A 20,124-nucleotide genomic window follows, 5' to 3' on the forward strand; every position below is an offset into this window, starting at 1 on the left:
CAGGTATGTTTTTGAAATAATCACAGCCTAAGGGGCTTCAATTACTTGGGTTTCTGTTTAAACTATGGTATTACCTCTTATTTTGCCTATGCTCTTCCTCTCCACTGTAGTAAAAATTCAGTTTAATTTACAACTCAAAAATCCTAGATACAAAGAATGTCTACTATTGAACTCATATATTACTATTTATAGGAATCGGATGCTTCATAGTATATAATACAAATACTTAACAGTTCAGCAGTTATGAACTCCATAAAGATTTCAAAAAGTATAAAACCTTGTTTTAATAGATTTTCTTTCATTTTTTCTATACTTCAGTTAACATCCAAGTTGTAACAAAAAGCCAAATCAAGGCTATTTAAAAATACCTTTTGGTTCAATTTGTAAGTGGTTATTTTCACCTTTTATTATCTACAGACACACACAACTTAAAAAACTGTATGATTTTCCTTTGTTACCGGATGGTTTTCCCTTGCTATTTTAAAGGTTAAAGGCAGGCAGACACACACAGTATTAAAACTGCATTGTAATGGAAACTGTGTGTGTATATATGCACACACACATGTAACACCCTTTGTTGTGACCAAAAAAAGCACTTAGAAAAATGAGTTGTTACAATAAACATTTACATTTCATTTTGGTTTGATGTCTAGTTTTTACAATTGTGCTGAGAAAACTGCTACTTAATAATTTTCCTTCATTTCAAAAATCAAACTTTTACATTTCGCAGCCAGGGACGCACATCAGAATCACCTATGGTATTTGTCAAAAACAGACATACCTTGACCTAGATAGGTCTAGGACAGGACCCAGATCCAGGAATCCCTCTTTAAACAAGCATTAGAGATAATTTTTATTATAATCTGTAACCTTTTCCCATTAAGAGCCATGTCCTAAGATATTCTAATATAAAAATGTAAACCTTTACTAGGATGTACTTTTAATACATAACTTTGGTAATTTGCTAACATTTCAGCAATACATTTATAATTAGGGGCCTCAAATTGTAAACAGTGGACACAAGGACTTTTCAAAGGGCCACATCTAGGTCTTTGACACAGGGCTCTGATGTCATGCTATATGTTTCTTAAAAATGTTTTATATAACATAGTCACCTTTGTTCCTTTTCTTTCCTCCTCCTGCAAAACTCTCCAGGAAAACTTACATAAAGAAAGGAAGACTTATAGGGTCAAAGGAGGCACATATCTCCACACAAGAGTCTTACCTACACTAACACGTGACCTGCTACTCCAACATACCAAGATAATCTCACCAAAAACCATTTTGTGTGGCCAATTACACCAAAATTCTTTTCAGTCCTATTTAATTCAAAGAATTCCCTGGCAATAATTCATGGGTACTGTTTATTGGGACAATCACAAGATACCTGTCAACACCAGTAACAAGCACATTAGTTTATTTTATTTAGGCCAGGCTGAGTAACCCTTTTTACATTCTAATTTGTGCTTGTATTTAAAAACTACTTCACCTTTCATTCTGTACATTTCTACCCCGTGCCATAAATTATAGGAAGAAAAACAGTGATCCTCCTAAGTTGGAAGGGAGGTGGAAGGGTGAGATAAAGAGTTCTATCTCATCACTGTCCTCCCTAAAGTTTCAATTTACAAAAAAAAAAAAAATTCATGAAATAAAAACTTTTATTTGCCCCCCTCTACCAAAAACATAAATACGTCTATACATAGCACAAGCCCTTAAAAGAAAACTGGTTTGTCCTTTAGGATCCTTTTATTTTTTTAAGGATCTAATTTCTTATGTCTGACAGGAGTACACAGGATTTAAAGAAACCTTTATCACATACTTAGAATTCTTTTTTGTAGAAATAATGTACGCAAGTACATTGAACTTAATCACTGTATCAATGCTGGCAGCTAAGACCACCACCCTTTTGTTAATGCACCCTGGAGATTTTAAAAACACTTTATTTAATAAAAGTTAAACATACAAAAACAAATTAACACATCCTAAAAAATCACCAGCTTCCATTAATAGGAAGACCCTTTTCTATGCATATATTTGGCTTAAACTCAACTCAGGATAACTGATCTTCACTTACACCAACATATGCTGACAACTTGATCTAGTTAACAAAAATTACAAACTCAACTACATGAACATAATATACAGGGAAATTATGGTCAGATTAATGTACAAGAAATACAATAAATCTTTAATGATGAAACATTCAGTACTCTTGTTCATTAATTTAGCCTTGGTTTTTTTTTGTTGTTTCTTTTTTTTACAAAAATAGTATCTACACTGTATACAGGGCTATACATCAGCTTTTGTTTTTTCATATAAACATTATACGTCCAAAAAATGGTACCACTACCGTAAGAGGAAAATCAATGCAGGAAAAAAGCAAATATAAAAAAGAAACACAAACAAAACCCCCAAAACATTAGAAAAGGTAGCTGGTCCTAAACATGGTTTCTTACATAAAACTAAAACTCAATGAATAAAAGAGCTGCATCAATTTTAGAAATGGTCTAATAGGCTTAGGAAACAAGTTATTGAAGGAAAAACCTCAAAACAAACTCTGACATTTACAAATTAACCTAGTTTTAGAGTTAAGAGGGCAACAGCTAGGTTTAAGTTGAAGATAAGAAAAAAATGAAAAGATGTCTATAGCAGGTTGGTGTCTTGGCTTGACGTCCCAGTGAATTGCTAGAGTATGTGGCAAGTTCAAAGCATCTGAAAATACCAAGGTAGGACTTTACAGAAAGTATACTATCCATTAAGTGGGGGCCTGATATTAGGAAGATCAACAATTCATTTAAGTGCTGTATTTATACAGCACCTATCTAGAAAAGTTGCATTATCCAACAACCTTTGAGGAAACTGTGGTAGTAGTAATGAAAAAAGTTAAATGAATAGCAGTTATTAAATGCAATTTCTTCAAGTTTCATTCTATTGAAGTCAAACAAGGATGACAATGGTATCTTTCTTACTCTAACAAATAATTTACCTTTAGAAAAATATAAGGATAAAAAGGTAAATGTAAAGCCCTGCAGAGATGAAATCCAACAGTTCTTCTGATTACTGAGGCATCAAATGCCTGACATTGTATTTAGAGGTATCTTGATACTGTGTCATAGGTTTATCAGCAATTCCACAAGTTCCTACTCCAACTTTGCCAGTTACACTCTCAGGTGAAGCAAAAATACTCCTTTTAACCTAGGGTAAAAACAGAAACCATTCTTGATTAGTTTTGGAAAAAATAAAAATTCCAAAATATATCCAGAACTTGAGCACTCTTTTAAACAAAATCTACCAATGATGCACAGCATAAGGTATGTTCACAAACTAGGTAGGGTTCAACACATTCCCTTTAAGTGATATATATAAGGTACGAAATAATTTTTCAAAATTTAGTTTATAGAGGGAAGAGAACCTAGGTCTTCTGTTAATTACTGATACAAGCTCATTCATAGTGTTTATACTGCAGAGACAATGGCTAATGGATGGATGTATTTTTTCAATAAACCAAGCAGAAGATTGAAGAGGATTCTGAATTCAAGATCCAGTTATGTATTTTTAAAGTTATCTTAATGACAGTTGCACTTTTCAAACTTACAAAGTTACGATGCAAGGATTTACTAACCTGGCCTTTCTTGTTTTTAGAGTAAGCCCTGTTGTTGAACTGTTGCCATTTCACCTTCTGATCCTCTCTCTCCTGCTCAAGTTCTTTTATTCTTTGTGCTTTTTTCAAGGCTTTCTTCTTTTTATATTCACGCTGCTGGGCAATCATTTCTTTTCTGTATGGATATAAGGGCTAAATGTCAACTCTTAAGATTTAAAAGATGACTTCCTTAAAGATATTTTGCAGTGCAACCCCAACCCCATAAACCTAATAAACTTACACACTTTTCTATGAATAAAAGCACTAACATCAACAATGCCAATCACCCAGCACTAAGAAAAAAAATGTTATTTGAAATATATCCTTGGAAGCTTCCAAAACATAACTGTTACCACCTATTACCTATTTAAAACAAATCTCTCAATTATGACTTATTTGATGTTTACATAGCTTTTGCCAGTTGTGTTTTAGGAATAAGATGGGTTTCAACATTAATCACTGTCTAAACCTTTATCAATAACAACTATCAATAAATGGACAGTTAGCTAGTGTAATACCTGCATTTGGAAAAATTGTATTAAGAGATTCAGTACAGATAGACTGTATTTCATCTGGATTGGAAGAGCACAGCAGGACAATGGGAAATTATGGTAACAATTCTTAAACTGGGGTTTTCCAAAACCACATACTCTAAATAAATATGATCAGAGCCTACAGCTCTCTTAATACTTCCACTCAGCACTGATTTCCCACCAAAGGAAGGTCTTTTAAAGAGGCAATAGTATCTAGACACCTCTGTATCATATAATCGCCACTACAAAGCTTTAGTGTGGCTTTTTACACAGATGTCAAAGACTAAAAAGTCGTATTACGTTGTTCTACAAACCAATTTTTGTATTGGGTCACTTAAGTGTGACAAAATTTTCCCAATTTCAAATATATTTACGTAGCAACGTAAGTTTTCCCAATTTCAAATATATTTACGTAGCAACGTTAAGTTTTCCCAATTTCAAATATATTTACGTAGCAATGTAAGTTTTGAAAACTCCTGACAAATCCAAGTCAGCAGATGTGTTTCAAGTATGCACAAGTTAACCAAAATACTAATTCTACTTCTTAAAATACCTGTCAATGGTACACTTCTCCATACTCACTGCTGCTCCCTGGGTTTGGGCCACCATCACCTTACACCTGGATCATAGCAGCAGCTGCCTTCCCTTCTCTGCTAGTGATTATTCAAAAGCTCACATCTGATCACATCATATGCCCTTACACAAAATGCATCAATGGCTTTCAAGCTCTTTATGATCTGGTCTAGTCTCTTGTCAAATCACCAACCCTTGAGCCCCAGTATTTTGCCACAGGAATTTTCTATTACCTCTATGTTCCCACCTGTTTTCCTTTTTAAAGTAAACATATACTGAACTCTTATGCTACATGCTTTGTTAATGCTATCATTTAATCTTCACAGCCTTGTAATACATATATTATTATCCAATTCCTAGATGAGAAATTCAGCAACATGCCTAAGGCTATACCTTCTAGTTTGTTTCCTGGCTAACTTCTTTCTTTTCAAATCTCGGTTTAGATGTTGTTTTCTCAAAGAAATCTGCTGGATGACTAACACGCACATCAGGTACCTTTTCTTTGTTCCCTTCAAGTGCCCATTATGTTCCCTTCATAACTTCTACACTTGCATTATACTTATTAATATTCTTTAATTATTACAAAATATCAACAATTCATTATTATTTTTATTTAAGTTATTCTTTAAATACATATCTTGTCCTCCAGACTATAACCTCATTCAGGCCAAGACCTGAGTTGGTCTTCACTGCAGCGGAACCCCAGCACCTGGTTTAGAGAGCAGTACATCATGTTCTCTTAATGAATATTTACTGAAAGCCTAAGTGGAAGCCGCAGTGTCTTCACTTTGCCTAGGCATATATATATATATATATATATACAACAGTGTTGACCCTATATTGCTAATATTCAAAATACTGGTAAACAGTACTACAACTTTCTTACTCTAATTTAGCCAGCAGATTCTGCAGCCATACACAAATGAGGAAGACCACACTTAAAATACTAACATCAAAGTCACTTACTTTGACATGGGTTTGTTACCACTGTCCTCCTTTGCCTTCCTTCCTTCCTCTACAGGCTTGAGGTTCAACAGTGGGGTCACTTCGGCATTGCCATAGCCAGCAAAGGTGATTGCCGCCGTGCCGTTTTCTTCATCTATCTCCTCAATCTCCGCTTCATAACACCTGTAAAGATATCATGGCTGTAAGCAGGTGAGTAAAGGTTTAGTACTCAGCCTACAAGACTTATACTGCAGTGATTCAATTAATACATGTGTCTAAAATGAAACTTCCGTAAGCAAATGGCCCTCTGGCCAAAATTTTACAAAAGAGTGGCTGGATTTAGCCACATGCTATCAAAAAAGAAAGTCCTAATCAAAATACTGTCAGGAAAGGCTTAACACATCTACTGAATGTACTTCAGTCAATCTCTTTGAAAAAAGATTCTTCTTATAGTAACAGTTTCAGAGTATGTGCTTCACAGAGGTCTAAGATAGCCAGCCATTCACTCAACTTTCAAGTAAAAAAATAGTTTTTTAAAATATTCATTAGTTTTCTCTGCTTTCATATTTCTTTCTTCTAGGATCCAAACCATTCTTCTTCCCTAGGGCTTAACCTAAAGCTAAAAACTAAACTGTACTAATGATAACCATCCAAGGATCAAATTGGCTGTATAAATTATATTGGCTACAAAGGAGGATTAAAATAGGGCAGTTCAAACTGAATAAAAACATCTTACCATTGCATCTTATTATTTCATGTTATAGTTAGAGTTTTTTCTACACTTACTGTCCATCTTCACTCCAGATTGCCATACACTTGTCTCCTACTTTCCATGAATGAGTGGGCTGAGTAGAAGCAAAACTGTCTGAACTTGCAAGAGTTTCAGAAGGTTGAGTTGACAGAAGGTCTTTGGTTAGTTCTATAACTTCCTAAAAAGGAAAAATAAAAACCCTAACATTATAATTCAGTCACCAACTTTAAACAAATAACTTATTTTTGATGACAACAGCTCTCATACCATATAGCACTTTAGTTCTCTACACATTTATTTGCAGTTCATAAAATAAAATGATGTAAGTACTGTGATTATCCCCATGCAGAAAACTAAGATGTAATACTGTATACAGTGGTCGAGTTGGAATTTAAACCCATACAGTGGCCTTTCAACTTAATTAACCTCAAATATGAACAGAAATAGGGTAAATTTGCACTTACAACGTACATTATTTCTAAATGCCTATTTTAGCTGAATAGATCTCTCTAAAGATGAGAAATAGTCAAATTACAGATTGAAAAATAATAAGGGACTGACTAGACTGAAGATCACTTTCACCTCATGTCATTGTCACACTTATTTCATGCAGCTATACTGTTTTACAGAGCATTACTTGGCAGTAGCACTGTCTAGCTGACATGACCTCCCGCCAAAAATACTCCTAAGACACTTGAAGCCCTCATGTAATAAAAATGTTCCTGCTCATAAACATTTCTACTAAAATACTGTAGGCACACATAAAAGGTTAGTAGTCTTCTTATTCATGTATTATAAAACTTAAACCATCTGGGTAAGCAAATTACCAGGTTAGACCGAAAATACCCCAATACTTTAATGTTAAACACATTAGCACAGTTTCATTTAAAAAGAAAAATAAAGTAAATGTTAACACACAGGCAGGAAAATAACTTTTCTGTGTGGCAAATATTTCTTCTTATTCAGGCTTCCACACTTAATGGTTTCATTCAAAGGTGTTTGGTAGGGTTGGTTAAAAAAGTTAATAGTGAAAATTGATATATTTTGATACTTATCTCCTATATTTTTACTCTAATGAAGACCACAATTATGCATTTTATCTGGTTTAAGAACTTCATACCTGTTCCCCCACTGTTGCATATAAAATACCTTCAAAAGCATCACATTGTATGTTTGGGGAGAAAAATTAGCAAAGTTAAACTCTGTACTGAGTTTCTGACTCCTATTTAAGTTTTGTAATAGTAGTTTTGTCTCAGTAGCCAAGAAAGTTAAATATACCTCTCTTAAAGATTCTAAATCTTCCTGGCTATTTCTTAAAAAACTATTTAAGCCTTAAAAAAAGGGTAGGGAGCAGATATCAAGCTCTTGGAGAAAAACCAGTTTTTTTTTTTGGGTGGGGAGACCTAGAAGACTCAGATTTGAATTAAATTCAATAGAACAGTATCTGTAATGAAGTTTTATTAAGTGCCAAATAACCATTCAAGTACCTTTTAATTATACAATCCTTTGCAAATAAAGCAAAGAACTTCCAAATAAACAGGTCATTTACTAAAAAAGGAGAGTAAATTATCCAGTCTTATTTTTTATTAACCACCTTTAGGGCCAGAAATGTAATTCAGTAAGCCTGACTCAAGAGCTGATACAATCCCTATCGTTAAACAGTTCCATTTAACTAGGGATCATTTAACTACTAAAGCACAAACATGAACTCTGCATTTGGAGATCTCAGATTTACAAGTCTACTTCTCTTAGGACAGAACATCTTCCCACTACATTTTCCCAAGGAAATACCTTTTCATCAAAGAAAAGGGTCCTGAAAAGCTGTGCATGTTATATATTTTCAGAGCCCTGCACTGAAATTACACTTTTTAAAAATTCCAGAGCATTTATCCCTAGTTGTCCTTTCATTTTGCGATGTTTTACACACCCCTCCCAACAAACTATGAAGACCCTTCTAAGTTTTTTTTCTTCACATGTACATATGGACCAAAGTATTAGAGAAACTATTTTATGTATGAGGGGGTTCTTAAAGGTACATACCATTAATTACTTTTCCTCCCCCAAGTCTGAGTTCTGAAACTGCTCCTTCATTGACAGATGGGCAGCAGTTACAGTAATCGGCAATTCCAGGAAGCATCAGATGTTGTGATCTACATATCAGCAGGTCAAAGGGGGTGCACTCAAGCACTCTGCTTACTGAAGGAAGGCGTTTCGGGGATGCAGAGAGCCACTGTAATATATGAGACAAGTGACTTGACCCCTGCCTCCTTTGGAACCAGCTTATTCAGCAAAACAGCCTAATAAATTGACTATTTTTGCGATTATCATAGACTCCTGGGGAGCTTAGTCAGCTAGCTAGCCTGAATTTTACTATACCCACTTTTTTTAAGTGAAAAAAGAAAGGCAATTAGGACTTCAGTAGATTAATTTGCTGCCTGCTGAGTAACTTTATTCTACACGAAAGGCAATACATAAAGAGATAAACATAGAAGCCTTTCTGGCAAAATGGAAGTCCATGACAAAATGCAGAAAGTGTTTTGTCATAAGTGAAAGGGCAAAACAAATTCAACCAGGGTAAGGAATATTCCTTAAGAGGAACACAAAAAAATAAAAAAGGTTACAAACTCAGACATGGGTCTGGATAGACTTTTTAACAAATATAAAAACATAATCAAGTATCAGTGGCACAAGGTACATCCCAGAAAGCATAGTAGAAAAAGAGAAGAAAAAATTGTAAAAAAACCTATATGACAAAATAGAAGCTGTAACTACAGTTATGGAGATAACTGCTAGATGCAAGCAGATATTCAAACACTTCAGAATTTCATCTTATCTTAATGATGCCTCCCATCTTTTGAGTAGTTTTCAGTTTAAAACAGATCTGTAGCTAGTAATCAAGATGAAAATTTTTCGCCATGACATTAAGAGGAAAAAAAACTGTGATCAAGATTGGTCAAGTTAAAACATTCTGTATTGTTACTATCTGAAGTGTTAGAACTTCTAAATCTGTGCCATCCTATATACGGTTGTCACGTGGCTATTTAAATAAAAAGTCAGTTCTTTAGCCACGCTAGCCATATTTCAAATAGTCAACAGCCAATACAGCTAGTAGCTACAGTATTTCACAGCAGATATAGAGCATTTCCATCATCACAGAAAGTTCTATTGGACAATGCTGTTTTAAATGGTTCTAAAAAATAAGGTGTTTTACAGATAAATGACCCCCCGGTCATTATTAACCAAACCATAAGTAAGCCATTTATGTGTTAACCACATGCCTATCATAATGGTCTCGCTCCCTACAGTATTTCCACTACAGATCATGTCACAGTAAGGAAATTCTGCCATACTCTGACAATTTATTCCAAAAATATTTAAAAAGACCTCCTAATAATGCTATTTTAACCTTCACTCCCAGCTGCCCCTCCACCAGTTACATATATCTTTCCTCCCACTGCCCAATAAGTAATATATACACCATTGGCGCACAATGTTTTATTTTCTTCAAAGAAAAAAAGGACTGGTCTTAGATTGGTGGGGACAAAAAAAAAAAAATGGGGCACGTAAGGATATCTCTTTGAAGCAAGAAGAAAGTTGGTCTGGAGTGGCAGAAATTGCTCCTAAACATCTTTTTCTTTCTGACTGGCACCACAAAATCTACTGGCCGGACTTCTACATATTTAAGAGGGATCCTGTTTTCTGTGTTTTTAAAAATAACACGATTTATTACAATTTCATTCAAGTTTATCCTAAGTCCAGAATTTGAAGCTGAAAATAACCAACTCATCTTAATTATGCCCAGATAAGCTCTTCCAGAATCCTGAATCTGGACCCCATTTCAAATACATTTCACTTGTTTGCAGTTCTAATATCCCTAAAATATTAATAATGGGCAAGTGGATCATAAAGGGAAGGAAAAGATTACTTAAGATTAAGATGATTCAAGTTTTGTACTGAATCAGTAAAGACCATCAAAACACCTTTTAAAAGTTTCAAAAATATCAAGCTCAGAATTTCAAGTTCTCATTTTTGTTAAGATGAAGTCACATATATTTACAAATATTACATTAGTGTTATTAATCAGTCTAGTGTCCTGAGAAACAACAGATTTAATAATATTGCTTTGTCTTGAAACACCAGTGCAAGTTTTAAAAAGCAGGTTTCATACTCTCCCATAATAAAACATTAACATCGCCCCTTCACATTGAATTCAATTTAACTTCAGCAAGTGTTAATATAAATCCCAGCCTTAAGTTCAAATATTATGTAACATTTATGCAGAAAACAAATATCTTTAGATATTTTTATAATGTTTTCAATACAAGATAGTACTTGCTAACTTTGAAACACACATACATAGACTCATCTCATCTTCAAAGAATCTTGTGACATTAAAAAGAATCTTAATCTGGTTATATTTTTCTCCTTTAATTTCAGTTACCTTTGAACTACATTTCCTTTGCCACATCTTTAAAGAGAAAAACACTTTACATGGTAAAGTTGTATGCACCTCTTTAGGAAGTTTGAGACTTCTAAAATCAACTTTTTTTTTAAAATCAAGTGAGCATATAAAATTTTCATAACAAAGAACAATGCTTCACTCATTTTAATGTATGCAAACTGAGGAATCAACCCTACTTTTATAAGCCAAGTATGCTTATGTACATATACCCATGTACACACAAACACAAGGTGGAGGTGGGGGGGGGGACACCCCCTCCAAAGGGTGCTTTGGATTTTAGTAAATAATTTGAAAAATACAGAAACACTTCTTCCAAGCAATGTAACTATGTTTCCTCATACTTACTTGCAAATCTTTCTTTAATTTTAGTAAATCTTCATTTTCTCCATTTCCAGACAATGCAGCTTCAACCTGTTGGAGTTGAGCTTTGTAGCTTGCCAGCTGCTTTGCTAGGTCTTCTGACATCTGGGGAAAATAAAAAGGGCACGACCATGAAAACTGAACCAGAAGCAAACCATAAAAAATAATTTCTCTGCTGAATTAATTAACAATCACCAACTCCTTATTTGTAACTCATTGCAGCTTTAGTTATCACCACTACCTTTACACATAGCTCAGAGAAAAGCTGTGAGCCAAACCACAAACTGCAAGGCAAAGTATTCTGAAGATTATAAACGTCAGATAAATTTCATACAGAAACAGAAAACAAAAGATAAGAGGGAAAAGGAGACTCTAATTTTAAACTCCTGTAACAGGAAGGTACTGTATTCGCCTCAATTAACAGGGCGGTTGTTAGCTTCACCAAAATACACACATACACACACAAAACACTAAGCTGTTTGTTGGAAGGGTCGAGGAAAAAATTTTAGGCACTAAAGAATACTTCCAAAACCAAATTGCCTGTGGATTTGCTACACAAACAAACATCTCTTTACGTCAGCTATTCGATTAATAACGTATTTAGAAGCTCTGCTCCAGAGCAAAAATCTTTCACCCAGCCACTTAACTAGTGCCGATGCACTTAACATATTAAGTAAAAGAAACGGCACAAATCCCATTTAGGCACTCTAAGGAACGTGCCTTTCACCCAGTCTGGCTCATTCTTCACCCTAAAATAAGATACGAGAGGATCCTCTCTCGATTTATAAGCCAACGCGGGGCTTCCGAGGTCCCTTCTCTGTCTTACAATTACCATCCAAAGACACCCTGGAATCTGGAAGGACTCCAAATAGGTTAGGGAAAGCCGGGCGGCTCTCCTCCCAGGCACCCAACCTCAAAGCCCTCTACGGCTTGGCCGATCATTCCAGACCTCGGAAATCAAGTATCAGCTTCCAGGGAAACCGAGAACCGAACGGATCTGACCCCAGCGGCGCTGAAGCCCCACCCGCCCGAAGAGGCTCCGTAGGGAGCGGCCGAGGGCGTCCCTAAGAGACTTCCCGCGCCCCAACCCCACCCTGTTCCCCGGGTTACTGGCGTTCGTCGCCACGGCACGGAAAGCCTCCGCCGGTGCGCGGCCGCTCCGGGCCCACCTGGGTGGGAGAGGAGGCCGGGGCTCCTAACACTCCAGCGGCGCCCAGGCCTCTCGAGCGCGGCCGCCGCCTCGGCCTCAGGCCTCCGCTCCCACTTACGAGAGGCCGAGGCCCGGCGCGGCCTGACTCCCAAACCAAGCTTGTTACCTTGTGTGGGGTTAGGGACGGGGCGGCGGGAAGGGGTCGGGGCAAACGATCCCAGTGGTGTTCGTGGCGGCTGGTGCCGCAGCAGGAAAAATCTCGGCGGCGACAAGGACAACTCCGTCCGAAAAGGAAGAATTGGGTCGGCGGTGAGGGGGAAGGGTGGAAAGCCGGACGCTGGAAAAGGAAGACTTAAGTGAGTCAAATCTCGCGAGAAAGCTCAAAACCCTCGCGATACTTCGCTGGACTCGCGTGATTCCTAGGCCTCTCTAGGCTGCAGTACTTTACTCGCGTTAGGGACGCCGAGTGGGCGGGTTTTAGTAGGAAGGAAGACGCGTGACTGGGCTTCTCCTGCCGCCGGTTGTGAGTTCGTCTCGACTCAGTTCCGGTTCGGAGTGGGGCGCCTTTGGGTTGTTTCAGGGGGTGGTGCTGTCAGGAGTTTCCTGAGGTTTCCAGCGGGAAATGGCGTGTGCCTGCTTAGGCCAGATGTGTGGAGAGGTAGGAGGAACGGAGCTTTTATACTAGTGTTTGGTTGTCAAAGTGCGGTCCCTGTCCTAGTAGCAATGCAAATTGTCAACACCCACCTCGGGGGGATTGATTTATTTAAAACGTACTTTCGTTAGAACCTGTTTGGTTTAAATTATTTACATAGGTTAATCTCGCCTGATGGGTAGCAATCTCCAAGTCACAGTCTTGAATGATAAGCGGAGTGAATACTTCCGTTTATGTTTAAAGAGAAATGTGCATTATGTTTGTAATAAAATATCTATTTCTGGACGGATACGTGAATCTATCTGGAGATTTGGAGGGGAGGCCAAATGTTTTCACTGATTACCTTTCACTGATTATTCTTTACATTATATATATATATTTTTAACAATTAAAAACATTAGCTGGAAAAGATAAAATCCTGAGACACAGACTATACGAATGCCAGGAAGAACCTTCCCTGAGGGACTGGAGTCTTGCTGGACCCTTAACGAAGGCCCGCCTCTCAGGCTAAGTGTTGGACTGTGACATCTTGCTTTAGTGCGATCTCGCTTTTTTTTTTAAGGGGCCCTCCCATTTCTTATCTCTATATACATACGTATCTCTCATACAGAGTCAGATAACCTATAGAGATAGAAACTAGACCAAAGTTACGATGACTGGGGTGGCAGTCCATTTGTAAGAATTGAAAATTCTTAACTGCAGAGGGCAGCATTGTTTAGCTAGAGTTAAGAGGGAAGATAAACCAGAAAGGATACTTTTCCTTAATGTAGTAGACGTTTGTTCAAATACAACGTAGTTTTTCACAACTGCTCCTACTCTAATTGTGTATTGTAAAGAACTAATGCCTGAAGGATCTTCCTCAAATATAAGATAAATTATATAGTTGTTGTAAAAATCTCTCAAATAAGAACTCTTCACAAACCCCCTAGATCAGAAAATAGGAAAACATTTATTATAAGCTCCAGTATAGATTGCTGTAACATCTTGATAGCTTTTGTTTAAAGGATTGCTTTTAATCTCTCCCTCTGTGCATATAGATTATATTTGGAAAGAAAAGCTATACTGAATTTTAGTTCTCACAAAAAGGTAACAGTTTTATGTACCAAACACCATTCTAAGCACTTTACATGTATTTATTTTATTTTCACAATGATTCTGTGTACTATTAAAGACAAAACTGGAGCAAGTACAAGTTTTCACTAAGAGTGATACTTCAAATAGGCATTCTGAATTACCACCTCCTTTGAAGTATCAAAATCTACTTTCAATGTCTGATTTTTCTTAAAATATCCTCAAATTGAATCATGTTTATTCTTCCAAAAACATATCTAAAATCTCTAGTTCTTTAAAACTGGTATCTATTTTACTGAAACCCAGTAAGCAAATAAATTTAAAGACTCCAAACTGTCATCAGAATATATGGTTTTACCTTTCACTACTAAAGAAAGTTGAAGTAAAGAAGCTGCCTTTGGAAATGTGCCGATCCACTGCAGAGCAGTATGCAATAAACTAATGCATGTTAGTTAAATGGGAGATTGCATTCTTTAGCTTAGCTTTTGTTGTATCCTTTTCTAAGTAAAAGTGGCCCCAGATTTGCCCACATATTTTGCTATCTTGACAGATGCCTAAGGTGATGAATTAAGAGATGTGTCCATAGTCATAGTAACTGCTTCTGTCGTTTGCACTCTTCAATCATAATAGGTATCTTGAATGTTTGCACGGAGATTTGTTGCAGGACAAGCTACTGGCCTTTTGGATATATTGAATGTTTTGGGGGTACAGTGTATTGAAACCATATTATGGGGTGACTCTCCAGTGGCATCATCCACTTAAGATTGACAGAAAAAAAATTTTAAATGGATGCTGACCAATGCAGGTGCTCATCAATCATAGCAATCCTGATTTGTTCACTTAACTCTGCATTGCCTTGCTAATATTAAGATATGCATTTTCAGCTATTCTGTATTTTACTTGTACCAATAAAGAACAGAAAACTACCACTGTAGCAATAAAGAACTGAAAACATGCCACTAAAAACAGAAAACAAGAATTTATTTAGTTTGAGAAAGATTATAGCCTAAAACTTTATAAGAATCAGAAATGGCAGAGTCATTCTCTAGGCCTATTTGAAAGTGGTGTTTCATAGCACTCTTACATAATTCTTAGTAGGATATATTCTGAGGACAAAAGAACAACAAAAAAAAATCTCAAACATTATAGAATTATTGCTAATAGTACTTACTATTGGTGATATAATTTTGAAACATGTTTACTAGAGGTAAAATGAATAATATATTTATGTTAGTTAAATATATTATTTAGTTAAACATGTTGTATTTAGGTTAGTTAGAACTCTAAGAGGAAAGAAATAAAAATATGAGATAAAAGAAGTTTGGAAATTAAAAAAAAAGCCCTCTGATGTTAAATTTGAATTAGAATTGTTTATATATATATATATATATTTCTTAGAAAATGTTACCCCAATGGATACTATTCCCCACAAAAGAAATAGCATTTCTTAGAGATATGGTTGTTTTGGGGGGGTGAGGCCCAGAAAGTATAAAAGTACAAAGGTGAACCTGGAACATCTTGCCAGAAAGCAAGACAGTACCCCACAGCTAATAAGATCAAATCAAAAGCTCATAGAACCCAGCTTGAGGGGACTCTATTGGCCAAATGTGAGTCAATTTGGGCACTAAAAAGAATAATGACTGTGACAGATTATCAAAGCATTGATACATTCTTTTTAAATCCCTAATTCCATAGTCACAAAATCAAGAGTAGTAGGGGAAGGGATTTTTTTCCTTATAGAGGAATGCCAGCCAATAAATATAGCTGGAATGATAGAATTGGCGAAATTACCATGTGTCAGCTCAGGCAAAGATCATCAGTAGAAGCTAAAACCCACCTTGTAAAAGGAGGTAAGAGAAAGGGGGATGTACAGTGTCAGAGTCTCACTCCATAGATTACTTAATAATTACAAGGGGAAAGTATGCCTTATAATGAACAGATTTAGCAGTGCCAACTTAACCTAGTGATCACATTTAGTACCACTTAAGCCTAACTTACAGTCCTCTGGACTTGGTGCAACATTAAGTAACAGTACACCTATGAAAGAACCTTGCCCAAAATGCTTAACTTGAATATAATCAAGCCTTTTGACCCAACTTCCAGTTTGCAGGTAATACAGGGATAGAGGAACAAGTTAAATGACCCTGAGGGAAGAATAAGCAGATCCAGAATGTGGGACATTGATTTTAAAAATTGGCCTAAATTCTTCAGAAGGTCAGTGTCATTAAAAAAGAGTGGGGGACTGTTGTAAATTAAGAGACAAAAGACATAATAATTAAATATAGTGAGTAGATCTTGGTTGGGTCTTTGTTTGGAAAAATAAAGCTAAAGAAAAATGTGAGGACATTTGGAAAATTTGAATAGGGACTGGATATTATATGATACCGGATTGTTAATTCTATTAGGTATGGAATTTGCTGAGGTACCTAGGAGAATGTCCTATTCAGGTATTTAGGGATGAAGTACCAGAACGTCTATAACTTACATTCAAATGGTTCAACCAAGAAAATTATAGAAAATTTTATAAAATTCATGTGTGTGCAGGTACATGTATGTGTGTATGAACACACACACAATAATCCCTGTTTATCCATAGGGGATGTGTTCCCAGACCCCCACTGGATGCCTGAAGCCACAGATAGTACTGAGTCCTGTATGTACTGCACTGTATTTTTTCCTATATATACATACCTATGATAAAGTTTAATTTATAAATTAGGCACATTTGCTCAGTGAAATAAGCCAGGCGGAGAAAGACAAATATCAAATGATTTCACTCATCTGTGGAGTAAAGAACAAAGCAAAAACTGGAAGAACAAAACAGCAGCAGGCTCACAGAACCCAAGAATGGACTAACAGTTACCAAAGGGAAAGGGCCTGGGGAGGATGGGTGGGAAGGGAGGGATAAGGGGGGAAAGGGGGCATTACGATTAACACACATGATGTAGGGGGCGGGTGATGGCACGGGGTAGGTGGTATAACACAGAGAAGACAAGTAGTGACTCTAGGGCATCTTACTATGCTGATGGACAGTGACTGTAGTGGGGTATGTGGTGGGGACTTGATAATGGGGGGAGTCTAGTAACCACAATGTTCATCTAAGTGTATATTAATGATACCAAAATAAAAATAAATAAATAAATAAATAAGGCACAGTAAGAGATTACCAACTGATAATATAGAACAATTACAACAATATTCTGTAATAAATGTTATGTGCATGTCTTCTCTCTTTCTCAAAATACACTGTAGGCATCCTTCTTGGGATGATGTGACATTATAAAATACCAATGTGATAAGGTGAAGTGAGGTGAATGACATAGGCACTGTGAGGTAGCCTAAGGCTACTGCTGACCTTCTGACCTACCACAGTCAGGAGAAGGAGCGTCTGTCTCCAGACCTCTGCTGACCTTGGGTAACAGCTACTGCAGAAGGGAGGGGATGGAGCCGTATGTGTATATATGTGTGAAGACAGTCTACATCTGTATGGAGAGACAAAGAATCAAAACGTGGCAAAATGCTAAGCCATTGTGGAGAATAGATGTCTTCACCATCCTAGCTTTATAACCTTCCTGTATGTTTCAAATTTTTCAAAATAAAAAGTTGGAGGAAAGTGTTCATAGACTAATCAGAATAGCTTTGGGGGGTGTTGTGTGTGTTTGGGGAATGGTGGGGGAAAGCAACAGGTAGTTGAGGGAAACTCTAGGAGCGATCAATAGTTTAACAAGCTCAGAAGTAATATAGGAGGTTACAAAAGCATATGTGGTTGTCAGAAACAAAGGCTGTAGAAAGCCGGATGGAGTAAGGCTTAGCAGGAAGATGTGGGCTGTGGAGGCCGAAGCAGTAACAGGAGCTCTTTGAATGCCAGGAAGGAAAGCATGAGAGAGAATTACCTGGATTCCCCACACGCAGGAGCGGGCCTGGTGGGCCTTGCCCTCTGGTATGGTGGCAGGAGCTTTTGTCATATTTTGACCCAGTTTGGCTTTCACATTAGACGGCCTCCAGTGGTAGTCTTAGGATCTTTTAAACCCAGAGTTAATTAGATTCATCTGTGTCACAGCCCCTGAAAGTACCCTCCTTATCTGGGTGTTTAACACCCCATGTTCATGTTGCCTATTTATTTACTTATTTGTCTATCTGTCTACCTTAGAGAAAGCTTATTTATCACAGAAAAAGCCTGGAATATTCTATCTCGTTTTTATTTTACCATAGATAATAGAACAATCTTTTTTTTAAAGGATAAACCAAACAACGGTGAGTGGCAGGGTATATACTTCCCAAATGTAAAGAGCATGAAGGAGACAGTTAACATGACTTTTTCTAGAAGCTAAAATGAGCCCGAGAGTTTTGCCCTATTAAGACTAGTGGCCCATAATTTGATATGGTCACATTTAGCTATTTTACCAATAGAGCGAGTGCAGTTTGAAGAGAGCAACTGCACAGTGGAGGCCTTTAATGCTCAAAGAAGCCATTAGGTGGCAGTGGGAACACAGATATCTTTGGTGTCTGAATCCCACCCCCTACAGGGATGGAGCCTTCGTGAACACTGTCAAGCAGCTTTGCGGAGGAGGTGGAGGAGGTGATAGGGAAAAACAAAACAGCCAAAAAAAACCCCCCATGGCTTATGATATCCAATGATAAAGAGCTGCTAGTCATCTGGACTCAACTCCTGTTCTTGGTTTTAATATACATGTTTTTATCTGTCATTGCTATGATACTTTTAATAAAATAACTAAACTCCTTTAGATCACTTATGTGCTACTTACAACATCTCTGCGTGTTGTCAGTTTTAGGACATGTTAGAACATAAGTAGGAGATGTGGCTCATTCTGTTCATGACCCAGTACATTCAATACATGCTTGTATAGTGACACCCTTATTCTCTGTAATTAGTGCTTATGAAAAGCTCTTTGTGGTCCTGGTAGGTGCCATAGGTTGGTGTTCCTGGGGAAAGGACTCTGAGATGTTTGTGCCACGGGGTCATTAGGGAGTGCCCTTGGGAACATCATCTGTGGGAAATGACAGGAGCAAGACTGGGCAGAGGCAGGGAGCTGCAGACAACTGCAGCATCATCCAGTCCTCCAGGAGCTCTGGAGCTGGGACAGCCCTTCAGAGATGCTCCCCCCTTAATTCAAGGGGACCAAGGCTTTATACCCATCGAACCTCATACGAGCAGCTAATAGATGCAGGCTGCCCCTGTGAAGGGGGCCAAGAGCAATTCAGCTGAAAGCTGTCAGCCACCGGCCCTTCCTGCCTCTTGGGGAATGAGTGCCTTAGTCCTGAAGAGGCATCTGGGCAGCACTCCACGGCACTCACAGCAGGGAACAGGGCACATTTCCCTGTATCAGACCTGTTCTTAGGCACTTCTGATGCTGCCTCTCTTGAAGAAGCTACTGTGTTGGAAACTGGGAATCAATGTCACCTTCTCATCTTATTTTCCCTACATTAAAAGCTAATGGAAAAATGCCACATCCCTTCCTGCAGATGATATCATGTTTGTTCCAAATCGATTTCTGATATATATATATTTCGTGCTGTAGGCGAGCCTGCTTATGGATAAGCATCTCAGGTACCAGATTAAGCAATTCCTCTGTTGAAGAATGCTTCAAATTTTTCTTTGGCACAATTGGTGATTATTCCAGCATGTCAAAAGCCATCAAGGTGAATTTCATTAAAAAAAAAAAAGGCAGTAGGGTGAATTTTATTTTAAAATAAAAGGAGGAATAAATGATTTTTCAGAAAACAGCCTCTTTGCAGGTAGAAAATGCATGATCGGCTATTTATGAAGTTTTTTGTCTTTTGTATTCTCTGACACGTGGTCTTCATTTTTTTCCAGTGTCAGCTTAAAGGTATAACTTCCCTCTCTTACAGTCATTTTGACTAATTCTACCCCCTAAGTTCTTTTGGATATATTGTGTCTTCTCCATCTCAGTGCTGCAGACCAGACTGACATTATTTCTCACCTAGCCTGATGCAGTAGCCTAAGA

The 20,124-nt window shown here is 37.2% G+C and overlaps 2 protein-coding genes across 3 annotated transcripts in view; one reads left to right on the forward strand and one right to left on the reverse strand.

Annotated features, from left to right (window-relative positions):
* Positions 1-1,403: 1,403 nt before the first annotated feature.
* SMNDC1 (survival motor neuron domain containing 1) lies at positions 1,404-12,729 on the reverse strand. 2 transcript variants are annotated; one of them, XM_036899015.2, is made up of 7 exons: positions 12,581-12,643; positions 11,250-11,369; positions 8,483-8,672; positions 6,478-6,620; positions 5,713-5,874; positions 3,623-3,776; positions 1,404-3,195 (listed from the first exon to the last, which is right to left on the reverse strand). In XM_036899015.2, the coding sequence occupies exons 3-7, from the start codon at positions 8,483-8,485 to the stop codon at positions 3,058-3,060; spliced, it is 600 nt and encodes a 199-aa protein (XP_036754910.1). In that variant the 5' UTR covers positions 8,486-8,672; positions 11,250-11,369; positions 12,581-12,643; the 3' UTR covers positions 1,404-3,057. The 2 variants fall into 2 exon arrangements, with proteins under 2 accessions (XP_036754910.1, XP_036754909.1); XM_036899014.2 differs by lacking the exon at positions 8,483-8,672 and having other exon boundaries at positions 12,581-12,729.
* Positions 11,396-20,124, forward strand: part of LOC118919067 (uncharacterized) — a 31,246-nt gene continuing 22,517 nt past the window's right edge. Inside the window, exons 1-2 of the mRNA XM_057505390.1 lie at positions 11,396-11,413; positions 12,310-12,770. Coding sequence (XP_057361373.1) covers positions 11,396-11,413; positions 12,310-12,770 — 479 coding nt within the window. The remainder of the gene's footprint in view (positions 11,414-12,309; positions 12,771-20,124) is intronic.

Source organism: Manis pentadactyla, chromosome 8 (genome assembly GCF_030020395.1).
Source record: "Manis pentadactyla isolate mManPen7 chromosome 8, mManPen7.hap1, whole genome shotgun sequence".
NCBI classification, from domain to species: Eukaryota; Metazoa; Chordata; class Mammalia; order Pholidota; family Manidae; genus Manis; species Manis pentadactyla.